Source organism: Globicephala melas, chromosome 15 (genome assembly GCF_963455315.2).
Source record: "Globicephala melas chromosome 15, mGloMel1.2, whole genome shotgun sequence".
Classification (NCBI taxonomy): domain Eukaryota; kingdom Metazoa; phylum Chordata; class Mammalia; order Artiodactyla; family Delphinidae; genus Globicephala; species Globicephala melas.
In genome coordinates this window covers 8559472-8576363 of record NC_083328.1, presented here as the reverse complement: position 1 = coordinate 8576363, position 16892 = coordinate 8559472, and the positions used below count along the sequence as shown (strand labels likewise).

At 40.3% G+C, this 16892-nt stretch overlaps 1 protein-coding gene across 8 annotated transcripts in view; it reads right to left on the bottom strand.

The window, feature by feature from the left end:
- STYXL1 (serine/threonine/tyrosine interacting like 1) overlaps nt 1-16892 on the bottom strand; it is a 64114-nt gene that overhangs the window by 39413 nt on the left and 7809 nt on the right. For 5 of the 8 annotated variants that reach the window (XM_030872041.2, XM_030872034.2, XM_030872038.3 and 2 more), the window contains one exon: nt 13250-13353. The exons of the other annotated variants lie outside the window; for them this stretch is intronic. In XM_030872041.2, coding sequence (XP_030727901.1) covers nt 13250-13352 — 103 coding nt within the window. In that variant the 5' untranslated portion in view covers nt 13353. The remainder of the gene's footprint in view (nt 1-13249; nt 13354-16892) is intronic. 8 annotated transcript variants of the gene reach the window in all.

Sequence of the window (16892 nt, the reverse complement as noted above, 5' to 3'; positions counted from 1 at the left end):
TTACGTACATTGTTTGTCAAGAATCAGAACTGGAGTTGGCAAGAAGTAAGGGTGCTTGTTAAGCAAGGATTGGTTGGGGATTGAGATGTTTCATAGTTTCAGTGCGGGAAGAGGGGGCTCAGACTTTGATACTACAAGGTTGAAGCTAGCAGCTGCTAGCAGATACTGCTTTGAAAATGGCTGGTGGTATCCATGAGTTTTATACGGTTCAGAAAATTCAAGCTCTCAGTGATGTAGGAACATGTCTAAAACCACATCCACGTGGCCACCCAGATCCATTTTGGATGCTGAACTCCACTTTCACTTTTAAATGATCTTAAATATGTCAAAAAGTTTTTCCAACAACTGACATCTAGGCATTTATTTCCTGAGTTTTGATCAGTATTTCTTATTTGGGTACGTTAATCACCATAAAAACAGTGATTTTGATCCATTTTTGCTGTTGTTGCTGTTGCAGCTGCTATAATGGCTTAAGATGTTGCACATTGTCATAGTTTTAACCTATGTAGTTTTTTCTAGAAATAACATGTGTTGAACAGTAACATTTTATACCTATATACACATGTTTACTCTGGTCTCTTTGGAGGAATGCTTTTAGACTATTTGCAAAAGGTCATTTTTCTTTGCTGCAATTATCTTTTGCAGAATATTAGTGTGTGCAAGTTTGAGCAATGAAACACAAAATCTGCAAGTTCAATCCATTGAACTGATTTTCACATCCTTTCTCTATGCCAGAGTCTGTATTTTGTATGCTACTTATTTTGAATGGATGTAGTAAATTCACAGCTCTCAGCTTTTATTTTGCAATAACTCAACCCCTAGGCTCTATAGTGAAAGGATTTTCATCTCAAATACCAGCCATCAGTAATTTCTTTTTTGTGTTTGTTTCTTTTTGGCCTGTTTTGGTACAGCTACTTCCTAAATGACAGTGTTAAGTCAGATATTTGAGAAAAACGGTTGGTGTCTATATGGCTACTCAACTGAATAAAGAACTCTAAGTGATATTTGGAAAGTGCAAACCTGGAATGAGGAGACATGATTATTCCTTCAAACTATACAGAATCTCACTTGTATAATAGCTACCTATGGCTTCAGAATTTCACAACAAACTCAGGATAAGAGAGACAGTATGACTGCTGGCAGACCAGCTGCAACTTCCTATGAACACAAAGAAAAAGACTAGTGAAACTCAAGTACATTCTAGATTAAAAATCCACACTTTCCCAGGGATCTCCCAGTACGTGTCCTGGTTGTCCCATTGAGACAGGCTGGAACCTGGGACCCTTTGCTGCAGTACTTTCACCTGGACAAAAGTCTCCTCCAGCAATAAATACAAAGAAACTATAAGGGACTAAAAATAACTACATGCATGCCCAGTTGGGAAAATTATGAACAACAAAATACAAAAAGACCAACAACCCAACTGCCACTTCTGAGGAGTTGAGAGCAAAAGCAGGGTGCTACACATGTACCCTGCACACAGCACTACCAAGGGGGTGGGCAGACCACCTTATTATTATAATTCAAATATATACTCTCTTACTGACAGAGTTGACACAAAGCAGTATTACAAGCCAAATATAGAAGATTGGTTCAAGATGACAGAGTAGAAGGATGTGCTCTCACTCCCTCCTGCGAGAGCAACGGTATCACAACTAACTGCTGAACAATCATCGACAGGAAGACACTGAAACTCACCAGAAAAGATACGCCACATCCAAAGACAAAGGAGAAGCCACAATGAGACGGTAGGAGGGGTGCAATCACAATAAAATCAAATCCCATAACTGCCAGGTGGCTGACCCACAGACTGGAGAACACTTATACCACAGAAGTCCACCCACTGGAGTGAAGGTTCTGAGCCCCACGTCAGGCTTCCCAACCTGGGGGTCTAGCAACAGGAGGAGAAATTCCTAGAGAGTCAGATTTTGAAGGCTAGTGGGATTTGATTGCAGGACTTTGACAGGACTGGGGGAAATAGAGACTCCACTCTTGGAGGGCACACACAAAGTAGTGTGCACATCAGGACCCAGGGGAAGGAGCAGTGACCCCAGGGGAGACTGAACCAGACCTACCTGCTAGTGTGTTGGAGGGTCTCCTGCAGAGGCAGGGGGTGGCTGTGGCTCACCATGAGGACAAGGACACTGGCAGTGGAAGTTCTGGGAAGTAATCCTTGGCATGAGCCCTCCCAGAGGCCGCCATTAGCCCTACCAAAGAGCCCAGGTAGGCTTCAGTGTTGGGTCACCTCAGGCCAAACAACCAACAGGGAGGGAACCCAGCCCCACCCATCAGCAGACAAGCAGATTCAAGTTTTACTGAGCTCTGCCCACCAGAGCAACACCCAGCTCTACCCACCACCAGTTCCTCCCATCAGGAACCTTACACAAGCCTCTTAGATAGCCTCATCCACCAGAGGGCAGACAGCAGAAGCAAGAAGAACTACAATCCTGCAGCCTGTGGAACAAAAACCACATTCACAGAAAGATAGACAAGATGAAAAGGCAGAGGGCTATGTACCAGATGAAGGAACAAGATAAAACCCCAGAAAAACAACTAAGTGAAGTGAAGATAGGCAGCCTTCCAGAAAAAGAATTCAAAATAATGATAGTGAAGATGATCCAGGACCTCGGAAAAAGAATGGAGGCAAAGATCAAGAAGATGCAAGAAATGTTTAACAAGGACCTAGAAGAATTAAAGAAAAACAAACAGAGATGAACAATACAATAACTGAAATGAAAAATACACTAGAAGGAATCAATAGCAGAATAACTGAGGCAGAAGAACAGATAAGTGACCTGGAAGACAGAATGGTGGAATTCACTGCCATGGAACAGAATAAAGACAAAAGAATGAAAAGAAATGAAGACAGCCTAAGAGACCTCTGGGACAACATTAAACGCAACAACATTCACATTATAGGGGTCCCAGAAGGAGAAGAGAGGGAGAAAGGATCCAAGAAAATATTTGAAGAGATTATAGTTGAAAACTTCCCTAGCATGGGAAAGGAAATAGCCACCCAAGTCCTGGAAGCGCAGAGAGTCCCAGGCAGGAGAATCCCAAGGAGAAACACACCAAGACACATAGTAATCAAATTGACAAAAATTAAAGGCAAAGAAAAATTACTGAAAGCAACAAGGGAAAAATGACAAATAACATACAAGGGAACTCCCATAAGGTTAACAGCTGATTTCTCAGCAGAAACTCTACAAGCCAGAAGGGGGTGGCATGACATATTTAGAGTGATGAAAGGGAAGAACCTACAACCAAGATTACTCTACCCTGCAAGGCTATCATTCAGATTCGATGGAGAAATCAAAAGCTTTACAGACAAGCAAAAGCTAAGAGAATTCAGCACCACCAAACCAGCTCTACAACAAATGCTAAAGGAACTTCTCTAAGTGGGAAACACAAGAAAAGGACCTACAAAAACAAACCCATAACAATTAAGAAAATGGTAACAGGAACATACATATTGATAACTACCTTAAACATGTATGGATTAAATGCTCCAATCAAAAGACACAGGCTTGATGAATGGATACAAAAACAAGACCCATATGTATGCTGTCTACAAGAGACCCACTTCAGACCTAGGGACACATACAGACTGAAAGTGAGGGGATGGAAAAAGATATTCCATGCAAATGGAAATCAAAAGAAAGCTGGAGTAGCAATACTCATATCAGATAAGATAGACTTTAAAATAAAGAATGTAACAAGAGACAAGGAAGGACACTACATAATGATTAAGGGATCAATCCAAGAAGAAGATATAACAATTATAAATATATATGCACCCAACATAGGAGCACCTCAGTACATAAAGCAATTGCTAATGGCTATAAAAGAAGAAATCGACAGAAACACAATAATAGTGAGAGACTTTAACACCTCACTTACACCAAGGGACAGATCATCCAGACAGAAAATTAATAAGGAGATACAAGCTTTAAATGACACAATAGACCAGATAGATTTAATTGATATTTATAGGACATTCCATCCAAAAACAGCAGATTACACTTTCTTCTCAAGTGCACACAGAACATTCCCCAGCATAGACCACATCTTGGGTCACAAATCAAGCCTCAGTAAATTTAAGACAATTGAAATGATACCAAGCATCTTTTCTGACCACAACACTATGAGATTAGAAAAGAATTACAGGGAAAAAAAATATAAAAAACACAAACACACGGAGGTTAAACAATACATTACTAAATAACCAAGAGATCACTGAAGAAATCAAAGAGGAAATCAAAAAATACCTAGAGACAAATGACAATGAAAACACAACAATCCAAAACCTATGGGGTGCAGCAAAAGCAATAATAAGAGGGAAGTTTATAGCAATACAATCCTACCACAAGAAACAAGAAAAATCTCAAATACACAATCTAACCTTAAACCTAAAGGAACTAGAGAAAGAACAAACAAAACCCAAAGTTAGTAGAAGGAAAGAAATCATAACTATCAGAGCAGAAATAAATGAAATAGAAACAAAGAAAACAATAGCAAAGATCAATAAAACTAAAACCTGGTTCTTTGAGAAGATGTAGTAAATTGATAAACCTTTAGCCAGACTCATCAAGAAAAACAGAGAGAGGACTCAATCAATAAAATTAGAAATGAGAAAGGGGTTACAACAGACATCGCAGAAATACAAAGCAACCTAAGAGACTACTACTACAAGCAACTCTATGCCAATAAAATGGACAACCTGGAAGAAATGGGCAAATTCTTAGAAAAGTGTAACCTTCCAAGACTGAACCAGGAAGAAATAGAAAACATGAACAGACCAATCACAAGCACTGAAACTGTAACAGTGATTAAAAATCTTCCAACAAACAAAAGCCCAGGACCAGATGGCTTCACAGACAAATTCTATCAAACATTTAGAGAAGAGCTAACACCTATCCTTCTCAAACTCTTCCAAAATATAGCAGAGGGAGGAATACTCCCAAACTCATTCTATGAGGCCACCATCACCCTGATACCAAAACGAGACAAGGATTCACAAAGAAAGAAAACTACAGGCCAATATCACTGATGAACATAGATGCAAAAATCCTCAACAAAATACTAGCAAACAGAATCCAACAGCACATTAAAAGGATCATACACCACGATCAAGTGGGGTTTATTCCAGGAATGCAAGGATTCTTCAATATACGCAAATCAATCAACGTGATACATCATATTAACAAATTGAAGGAGAAAAACCATATGATCATCTCAATAGATGCAGAGAAAGCTTTCGACAAAATTCAACACACATTTATGATAAAAACCCTGCAGAAAGTAGGCATAGAGGGAATTTTCCTCAACATAATAAAGGCCATATATGACAAACCTACAGCCAACATCATCCTCAATGGTGAAAAACTGAAAGCATTTCCACTAAGATCAGGAACAAGACAAGGTTGCCCACTCTCACCACTCTTATTCAACATAGTTTTGGAAGTTTTAGCCACAGCAATCAGAGAAGAAAAGGAAATAAAAGGAATCCAAATCAGAAAAGAAGAAGTTAAACTGTCACTGTTTGCAGATGACATGATACTATACATAGAGAATCCTAAAGATGACACCAGAAGACTTCTAGAGCTAATCAATGAATTTGGTAAAGTAGCAGGATACAAAATTAATGCACAGAAATCTCTGGCATTCCTATACATTAATGATGAAAAATCTGAAAGTGAAATCAAGAAAACACTCCCATTTACCACTGCAACAAAAAGAATAAAATAACTAGGAATAAACCTACCTAAGGAGACAAAAGACCTGTATGCAGAAAATTATAAGACACTGATGAAAGAAATTAAAGATGATACAAATAGATGGAGAGATATACCATGTTCTTGGATTGGAAGAATCAACATTGTGAAAATGACTCTACTACCCAAAGCAATCTACAGGTTCAGTGCAATCCCTATCAAACCACCACTGGCATTTTTCACAGAACTAGAACAAAAAATTTCACAATTTGTATGGAAACACAAAAGACCCCGAATAGCCAAAGCAATATTGAGAATGAAAAACGGAGATGGAGGAATCAGGCTCCCTGACTTCAGACTATACTACAAAGCTACAGTAATCAAGACAATATGGTACTGGCACAAAAACAGAAATATAGATCTATGGAACAGGACAGAAAGTCCAGAGATAAACCCACGCACATACGGTCACCTTATCTTTGATAAAGGAGGCAGGAATGTACAGTGGAGAAAGGACAGCCTCTTCAATAAATGGTGCTGGGAAAATTGGACAGGTACATGTAAAAGTATGAGATTAGATCACTCCCTAACACCATACACAAAAATAAGCTCAAAATGGAGTAAAGACCTAAATGTAAGGCCAGAAACTATCAAACTCTTAGAGGAAAACATAGGCAGAACACTCTATGACATAAATCACAGCAAGACCCTTTTTTTCCCACCTCCTAGAGAAATGGAAATAAAAACAAAAATAAACAAATGGGACCTAATGAAACTTCAAAGCTTTTGCACAGCAAAGGAAACCATAAACAAGATCAAAAGACAACTCTCAGAATGGGAGAAAATATTTGCAAATGAAGCAACTGACAAAGGATTAATCTCAAAAATTTACAAGCAGCTCATGCAGCTCAATAACAAAAAAACAAAAAACCCAATCCAAAAATGGGCAGAAGACCTAAATAGACATTTCTCCAAAGAAGATATACAGACTGCCAACAAACACATGAAAGAATGCTCAACATCATTAATCATTAGAGAAATGCAAATCAAAACTACAATGAGATATCATCTCACACCAGTCAGAATGGCCATCATCAAAAAATCTACAAACAACAAATGCTGGAGAGGGTGTGGAGAAAAGGGAACACTCTTGCACTGCTGGTGGGAATGTGAATTGGTACAGCCACTATGGAGAACAGTATGGAGGTTCCTTAAAAAACTACAAGTAGAACTACCATATGACCCAGCAATCCCACTACTGGGCATATACCCTGAGAAAACCATAATTCAAAAAGAGTCATGTACCAAAATGTTCATTGCAGCTCTATTTACAATAGCCCGGAGATGGAAACAACCTAAGTGCCCATCATCGGATGAATGGATAAAGAAGATGTGGCACATATATACAATGGAGTATTACTCAGCCATAAAAAGAAATGAAACTGAGCTATTTGTAATGAGGTGGATAGACCTAGAATCTGTCATACAGAGTGAAGTAAGTCAGAAAGAGAAAGACAAATACCATATTCTAACACATATATATGGAATTTAAGGAAAATAATGTCATGAAGAACCTAGGGGTCAGACAGGAATAAAGACACAGACCTACTGGAGAACAGACTTGAGGATATGGGGAGGGGGAAGGGTGAGCTGTGACAAAGCGAGAGAGAGGCATGGACATATATACACTACCAAACGTAAAACAGATAGCTAGTGGGAAGCCTCCGCATAGCACAGGGATATCAGCTCGGTGCTTTGTGACCGCCTGGAGGGGTGGGATACGGAGGGTGGGAGGGAAGGAGACACAAGAGGGAAGAGATATGGGAACATATGTATATGTATAACTGATTCACTTTGTTATAAAGCAGAAACTAACACACCATTGTAAAGCAATTATACCCCAATAAAAATGTTTAAAAAATAAAATAAATAAAAAATAAAATAAAAAGAGATGCCTGGATGGTACACGGATTTCTCTAAAAAAAAGAAAAAAGATGCCAAATAGCCAAAGCAGTCTTGAGGGGGAAAAAAGGAGCTGGAGGAATCAGACTCCCTGACTTCAGACTATACTACAAAGCTACAGTAATCAAGACAGTATGGGACTGGCACAAAAACAGAAAGATAGATCAATGGAACAGGATAGAAAGCCCAGAGGTAAACCCATGCACCTGTGGTCAACTAACCTATGACAAAGGAGGCAAGGATATACAATGGAGAAAAGACAGTCTCTTCAATAAGTGGTGCTGGGAAAACTGGACAGCTATGTGTAAAAGAATGAAATTAGAACACTCCCTAACACCATACACAAAAATAAACTCAAAATGGATTAGAGACCTAAACGTAAGACCAGACACTATAAAACTCTTAGAGGAAAACATAGGAAGAACACTCTTTGACATAAATCACAGCAAGATCTTTTTTGATCCACCTCCTAGAGCAATGGAAATAAAAACAAAAATAAACAAATGGGACCTAATGAAACTTCAAAGCTTTTGCAAAGCAAAGGAAACTACAAACAGGACCAAAAGACAACCCTCAGAATGGGAGAAAATATTTGCAAACGAATCAATGGACAAAGGATTCATCTCCAAAATATATAAACAGCTCATGCAGCTCAATATTCAAAAAACAAACCCAATCCAAAAATGGGCAGAAGACCTAAATAGACATTTCTCCAAAGAAGACATACAGATGGCCAAGAAGCACATGAAAAGCTGCTCAATATCACTAATTATTAGAGAAATGCAAATCAAAACTACAATGAGGTATCACCTCACACCAGTCAGAATGGGCATCATCAGAAAATCTACAAACAATAAATGCTGGAGAGGCTGTGGAGAAAAGGGAACCCTCTTGCACTGTTGGTGGGAATGTAAATTGATACAGCCACTATGGAGAACAGCATGGAGGTTCCTTAAAAAACTAAAAATAGAATTACCATATGACCCAGCAATCCCACTACTGGGCATATACCCAGAGAAAACCATAATTCAAAAAGACACATGGACCCCAATGTTCACTGCAGCACTATTTACAATAGCCAGGTCATGGAAGCAAACTAAATGCCCATCGACAGACGAATGGATAAAGAAGTTGTGGTACATATATACAATGGAATATTACTCAGCCATAAAAAGGAATGAAATTGGGTCATTTGTAGAGACGTGGATGGATCTAGAGACTGTCATACAGAGTGAAGTAGGGCAGAAAGAGAAAAACAAATATTGTATGTTAATGCATATATGTGGAACCTAGAAAAATGGTACAGATGAACCAGTTTGCAGGGCAGAAATAGAGACACAGATGTAGAGAACAAATGTATGGACACCAAGCAGGGAAAGTGGCGGGGGGGGGGGGTGGTGATGAATTAGGAGATTGGGATTGACATGTATACACTGATGTGTATAAAATGGATAACTAATAAGAGCCTGCTGTATAAAAATTAAATTAAATTTAAAAAAATAAAATAAAAATAAGCCAAATATAGTATGGGCACTGAGGCTTTTCCCTTGTCTGTAGCCTCCCCAATCTGTTACCCTGAAAGGGCCTTTCCCACATCTAATTAACCAATAGCTGCTCTCAGGAAAGAATCTCATCCACCACTCCTTGGGAATGTAACACTTAAGAATTCAGTGTATCACTTATTTTCTTGAAAAATGGTAATAAACTTCTTGAAATTCATGACCTGGATATCTATTCATTCTCAGAGGGAATTATCATGTGTTTACTAAAATATAAATGTTTTAGGCTGAAAATAAAAAAGCCCTGAACCTGATACATTCACTGGTGAATTCTACCCAACATTTAAAGAAGAATTAATATCAATCCTTCTGAAATTTTTCCCAAAAGATTGAAGAGAAGGCAACACTTCCTAACTCATCGTATGAGGCCAGCATGACCCTGATACCAAAGTCAGACAAAGACACAGCAAGAAAAATACAGATCATATTCCTTATAAACACTGATGCAAAAATCCTCAACAAAATGCTAGCAAACCACATTCAGCAGGATTATACACCATGATCAAGTGGAATTTATTCCTGGAAGGCAAGAATGGCTCAACATTCAAAAATCAATTTAATTTACCACTTCAAACGAATGAAGGAGGAAGAAAAACTACATGATTATCTCAATCAATGCAGAAAAAGTATGAAAAATTCAACACCCTTTCAAGATAAAAACACTTGACAAACTAGGAATAGAAGGAAGTTACCTGAACATAATAAAAAAACATATATGAAAGACCCACAACAAACATTATACTCAATGGTGAAAGACTGAAAGCTTTTCTTTAAGGAACGAGACAAGGATGCCCACTTTCACTACTTCTATTCAACGGAGTGGTAGAAGTCCTAGACAGAGCAATTAAGCAAGAAAAAGAAACAAAGGGCATCTAAATCGGAAAGGAAGAAGTAAAATCATCTAAGTTCACAGAAGATATGATCTTATATGCAAAAAAATCCTAAAGATTCCACACAAAAAAAACCTGTTAGAACTAATAAATGAATTCAGCAGAGCTTCAGGACAGAAAACCAACACAGAAAAATCAGTTGTACAGTTGACCCTTGAACAACATGAGTTTGAACTGCATGGGTCCACTTAAACGCAGATATTTTTCAATAATAAATACTACAATGCTAAATGGTCCATGGTTGGTTGAATCCACGAATGCAGAAGAACCACAGACACGGAGAGCTGACTATAAGTGATACACAGGTTATTCCCCACGTTGTTCAAGGGTCAATTGTATTTCTATATACTATCAATGAACAATCTGAAAAGGAAATTAACAATTCCATTTTCAATAGCATTAAAAATAATAATATACTTGGGAATAAAATTTAAACAAGGACTTGAAAGATTTGAACTCTGGAAACTACAAAATGAATTAGAGACAAAAAAAAAATTCTGTGTTCACAAACTGGAAGACTTAATATTAAGCTGTCAATACTACCCAAAGCAATCTACAGATTCAATGCCATCCCATCAATATTCCAATGATGTTTTTTGCAGAAATAGAAAAATCTATTCAAAATTCATGTGGACTCCCTAGGGACCATGAACAAGACAGTCTTTTCAACAAATGATGCTGGGAAAACTGGATATCCACATGCAAAAGAATGAAATTGGATGCTTATCTAAACATCATATACAAAACTCAACTCAAAATGGATCAAGGACCTAAATGTAAGGCCTAAAAGTATAAAAATTGTAGAAGAAAACATAAGGCAAAAGCTTCATGACACTGGATTTGGCAACAATTTCCTGGATATGACAAGCAACAAAAGAAGAGATGGACAAGTTGAACTTCGTGAAAAATTTTAAATGTTGCATATCAAAAGACAATATCAACAGAGTAAAAAGGTAACCCACGGAAGGGGAGAAATTATTTACAAGTCATCTATCTTGTAAGGAATTAATATCCAGAATATATAGAGAACTCCTAAAACTCAAAAACAACAACCCAATTCAAAAATGGGCGAAGAACTTGAATAGTAATTTCTCCAAAGAAGATATACAAATGGCCAATAAGCACATGAAAAGATGCTCAACATCCCTAATCATTAGGGAAATGCAAATCAAAACTACAATGAGATACCACTTCACACCCATTAGGATGGTTACTAAAAATAAAAATAAAAACCCAGAAAAATAACAACGTTGACAACGATTTCAAAAAACTGGAACCCTTGTACACTACTGGTACAAATGTAAAATCATACAGCTGCTACAGAAAACACAATGGTGGTTCCTCAAAAAATTAAAAATAGAATTACCACATGATCCAGCAATTACACTTCTGGGTATATACTGAAAATAATTGAAAGCAGGGTCTCAGAGAGATATTTTGTACATCCATGTTCATAGCAGCATTATTCACAACAGCTAAAAGGTGGAAGCAGCCCAAGTGTCCATCGATGGATGAATGGATAAGCAAAATGTGGTATATACATACAATGGAATATTATTCAGCCTTAAAAATAAAGGAAATCCTGACACGCACTACAACATGGATGAACCTGGAGGACATTATGCTAAGTGAAATAAGCCAGTCACAAAGACAAATACTGTATGATTACACTTATATGAGGCACCTGGAGTAGTCAAAATCAGAGACATAAAGTAGAATGGTGGTTACCAGCCTTGCAGGGAGGAGGGAATGGGGAGCTATTGTTTAACGGGTGTAGGGTTTCAGTTTTACAAGATGAAAAGAGCTATGGAGATGATGGTGATGATGTACCACCGAACTGGACATTTAAAAGTGGTTAAGATGGTACATTTTATGTGTATTTTAAACACGATGTTTTTAATTGTGGGGAAAAACATCATAATACAAGTTCATGCCAATCAGAGAAAAAAATTTAAAGGGTGACAAAACCAGGTATTGGTAGGTATGTTTCTTACACTGCTGATTGGAGTATAAAATTGATACAATGTCTTCGGAGGGCAATTTGACAATAATGTAGTGAAGGTGAATGTGCAACTTGGTACTTCCATTTCTGGGAATATATTCTGAAAAAATTCTTGCACATGAATAGGGAGAGAGATACAAACTGTTCACTGCAGCACTGTTCATAATAGCAACACAATGCAAGCAACACACCACAATCAATTAGGAATGGATATATATTGCAACTACCAGTTAAAATAAACTAGATCTTCATATACAGAAATGGGGAAACAGATGAACCAGTTTGCAGGGCAGAAACTGAGACACAGATGTAGAGAACAAACGTATGGACACCAAGAGGGGAAAGCAGCAGTGGGGGCAGGGGGGTATGATGAATTGGGAGATTGAGATTGACATGTATACACTGATGTGTATAAAATGGATAACTAATAAGAACCTGCTGTATAAAAAAAATAAATTAAACTAAATTTAAAAAAAGTAAGTTGGGCTTTCCTGGTGGCACAGTGGTTGAGAGTCCGCCTGTCGATGCAGGGGACACGGGTTCGTGCCCCGGTCTGGGAAGATCCCACATGCCGCAACGGGAGAGGCCACAACAGTGAGAGGCCCGCATACCGCAAAAAAAAAAAAAAAAAAAGTAAGTTGCAGGATCACTGTACCTTATGGTACTGTTTATGTAAATGTTTGAACCATACATTACTTTGGGATGCCTGCCTATGTCGTAAACGTGTAAAAATACAGAAGCAGTCATCTTCGGGGAGGGAAAGGAAGAGGATCAGGATGGAGTACAAAAGAGGGGTACATTTGTGTAATTTTTTATTATGTTAAATCTGAATGGTGTGTACATAAGCGCTTATGTGTATTACTATGTGTTTGTTAGACGTTTAAAATATTTCACTAAAAACAATAGTAAGAGGACTCAAACATGAGTCTTCTGGGAACTTTTCTTCTAGATTTATTTAATCTGGCAATATTCCAAGTCACATGACAGTTAATAGTAGCATTTTGAGCTATGCCTAATTCGTTTAATAGTTTTCTAAAGTAATTTATTACTCTTCAAAGTTTGTTAATTCATGAAAAATAATCTTTGAAGGACACTGTTCACAACATTTTTTAAAGTACTTACCTAATAAACAGAGATAGTTGGGTTCAGTTAATCTGGATAGTTTTGTGACCTGATTCAAGATGTTGTAAAGCTCTGTTGGTTCACACAAAACCAAACCACTCATCCTACAGGGAAGAATCAATCATGTAAAAGCTTAGTGCATCTTTCTATTTTAGATGAATGACCACAAAGTAAGATAATTCAACTCTTTCTTAACATGCCTTCAAACAAAGGTGAAAATAATCATGCATGTGATCAAGGAAAATTCCAAAATTGATAGTGAAATGTGTGTAGGGGAGATAATCGTTGCACACGACATATCTGAACCATATAAATACAAAGCAGGCTGTAAAACAGTCACCAATTCACTTTCCTTCAGTAAATAACTACTGAGCACTTACCACAGGCCAGGCACTGGAAATAAGTGTGGTAAACTAGACTTACCCTCATGAAGGTTACAGTCTAGCATGGAATGCAGACACTGGACAAAAAAATACATTGTGAGTAGGAAAAGCGTTTTTTTTTAAAAGAGTCAGCATCCAGTGTCATGGGAGGTGCTAATAGGAGGGCCTCACCTAGCTGGGATCAGAGAAGGGCTGTCTGAGATGTGATTGCTAAGCTGAGACAGGAGGTTAGGCAAGACCTAGGCAGGTAGAGGAGAGGGAGAGGATGGAGGAGGTAGAAACTGACAACAGGAGGGAACTTAGTATCTGAGAGATTTCAAAAGGAGCCTGGTGTGGCAACAGTGGGAAGAGAGTAATGAGTGAAGACCCTGGGGAGGCCGACGCAGGTGCCCTTGTGAGGGGCCTTTTAGGGTTATGATGAAGATCGTGATGGTCTGTGGAAGGAGGAGAATGGCTCAGTTGTACTGACAGAACTGCCCAGCCAGCCTGGGCTCTGGTTCCTGATTACAGGGCTGCTCTTGGGACACTGGTTCCTTGGCACAACTGTCTCTGGTGCCCCATGGACACTGAGGGGGAAGGCTGGGCCTGTGCAGCAGCTTACTGCAGGGAGGCTACCTTTTAGCTGGGGTGGGGGCAGCCAGAAGACCTCTGAAGGCCAGTCAAGTCCAGGGGTATCCTGCTCAAAACAGTTAGGGTCCACTTCAGAATTACCAGAACAATGCTCCCCAGAAAGGCTAACCCCTTGACTTGGGCCCTGGATCCTTCTCACTTCCTCAAGGACTTCAGCTCTCAGCCTCCCCTCCAGCATCATCAGTTTCACCCTCCATACAGGTCATTCCTAGTGGCACGCAAACATCCTCTGTACCAGTCTCTGTTCTCCTTTACAGCCAAGACTTCTCAAAAGGGTGGTGTTGGGCTTCCCTGGTGGCGCGGTGGTTGAGAGTCCGCCCGCCGATGCAGGGGACACGGGTTCGTGCCTTGGTCTGGGAAGATCCCACATGCCGCGGAGCGGCTGGGCCCGTGAGCCGTGGCCGCTGAGCCTGCGCGTCCGGAGCCTGTGCTCCGCAATGGGAGAGGCCACAACAGTGAGAGGACCGCGTACCGCAAAAAAAAAAGGTGGTGTTAACACTGCCTCTATTTCCTCACCTCCAAACTCTAGGTCCAAACCCCTGCTGTGCCACCTACTATTGGCTGCCTGACTTGAGGGAATAATTAGCCTCTCTGTGCCTCAGTTTCTACCTCTGTAAAATGGGGGTAAAAATAGTATTGCCATTTCGGTAAAACAAGGATAATAGTACTTGTTGTGTGTGGAATAATGAAATTACACATGTAAGACATTCTGAGCAGGGAGGAAGTGTTCAGTAATTGTTAGCTGTTGGTACAACCTTCTCCCCTGGAATTTCTGACCCCAAACCACAGAAACTGCTCCTATCAAGGTCATCAAAAATACTCCTCTTGCCTAATCCACTAGTCATTTCTCTTTGTGCTCAAACATGGAGCCTCAGTAACCCAGTTGAGCGCTCCTCCTTCCCCACTCTCCACTCCCAGGACACCCCACTCTCCAGGCTTCCCTCCTACCTCTCAGACAGTTCCTGCTCTAACTCTCTCCATGAGAATGCCCTTGGGCACAGTCATCTCTTTTCTTCTCTATCTACTCTCACCCTGGGACAGAGCTTCTCAACCTCAGCACCACTGACATTTGGGGCCAGATAATGCTTCGTCGTGGGGCCGACCCGTGCGTTGCAGAATGTTCAGCAGGATCCCTGGCCTCCACTGGGTGGATGCCAGTAGCAACCCCACCCTCCAGTTATAACAACCAAAAATGTTTCCAGACTTCACCAAATGTCCCCTGGAAGAGGGGCAAAGTCACTGTCAGTTGAGAACAAGCATCTAAGACCTAGAGTCTAGGTGATTCATCTAGTCCCTTGAATACCCCATGTATAATAACGACTCCCCAACTATGGCCCCTACTTGACCTCTCCACTGAGCTCCAGGCTCCACTTGGACGCCTGATGGACATCTCAAATAAAACATGGCCCAAAAGGAATGTTTAAATTACACGTGCCCTTACCTCCAATATGTCTTTTAGTCTTCCCTGTCTCAATAAACAGCACCATTTAGCCACCTAGTTACTCAAGGTCACACCCCTAACCTCTCTTTCCCTCAGTCCCTCACATCCAATCTATTAGCTCTACTACTTAAATATGTTCCAAACCCGGGTCCAGGGCTAGCATCCTAGACCAAGGTACTAGCATCTCTCTCCTGAGGATGCAGTACTTCCCAACTGGGCTTCTTGCTTTCTCCCTACGGTCTGATCTTCCCATGGCAGTCAGGGTGATCTTTGCAAACTACGAGTTTGTCTTCACCTGCATTATTGCACTCATTTGTTTGCTTGTTTTATCATCAGTCTCCCCACAGTGGAATATACGGCTCCTGAGGGTACGGACCTTGACCTTCTTGTTCACTGCTGTGTCCTCACCCAGTGCCCAGGATTTTTGATGCAGACTAGTGCTCAGTAAGCACGTGTTGAATGACTACATTATTACTAGTCACCATTCCTGCCTTCACCAATGGGGCCATCCTGACCTGAGGCCATACTTCTAGATGCTACATAAAGATCCTTCCTGAGGACATCCCAACTCGTACCCTCAGGTCCTCTGCCTCTGAAAGTCCTGATCTCAGGCCATTCTGGAGGTGGTGAGCATAGGGGAGAGAGGATGAGTTTTGTGTCTAGTCCCACAACTTTGCTAAGCCAACCTAAAAGCTGGCTCCTAACCTATCTGGTCTATTGCTCAGAGCCCATCCTCACACTCCCACCCACTTTCCCCATTACAACCTCCATCTCTTTATTCACTAGCCAAGGGATTGTCTCTGGGCGTTCAGGTAAAAACCCAGTCCAGCCCCAGCAATCAACTCCTTCAGACATCTCCTTCCCAAAGGGGGCACTCTCCCTTGTCAAGCAAGAGCTGCCTCACTGGGACTTCCCTGGTGGCACAGTGGTTAAGAATCCACCCAATGCAGGGGACACAGGTTTCAAGCCCTGGTGCAGGAAGATCCCACATGCCACGGAGCAACTAAGCCCACGCACCACAACTACTGAAGCCCACGCGCCTAGAGCCCGTGCTCTGCAACAAGCAAAGCCACTGCAATGAGAAGCCCGCACACCGCAGCGAAAATCAGCCCCCACTCGCCGCAACTAGAGAAAAGCCCGCGCGCAGCAACGAAGACCCAACGCAGCCAAAAATAAATAAATAAATTTA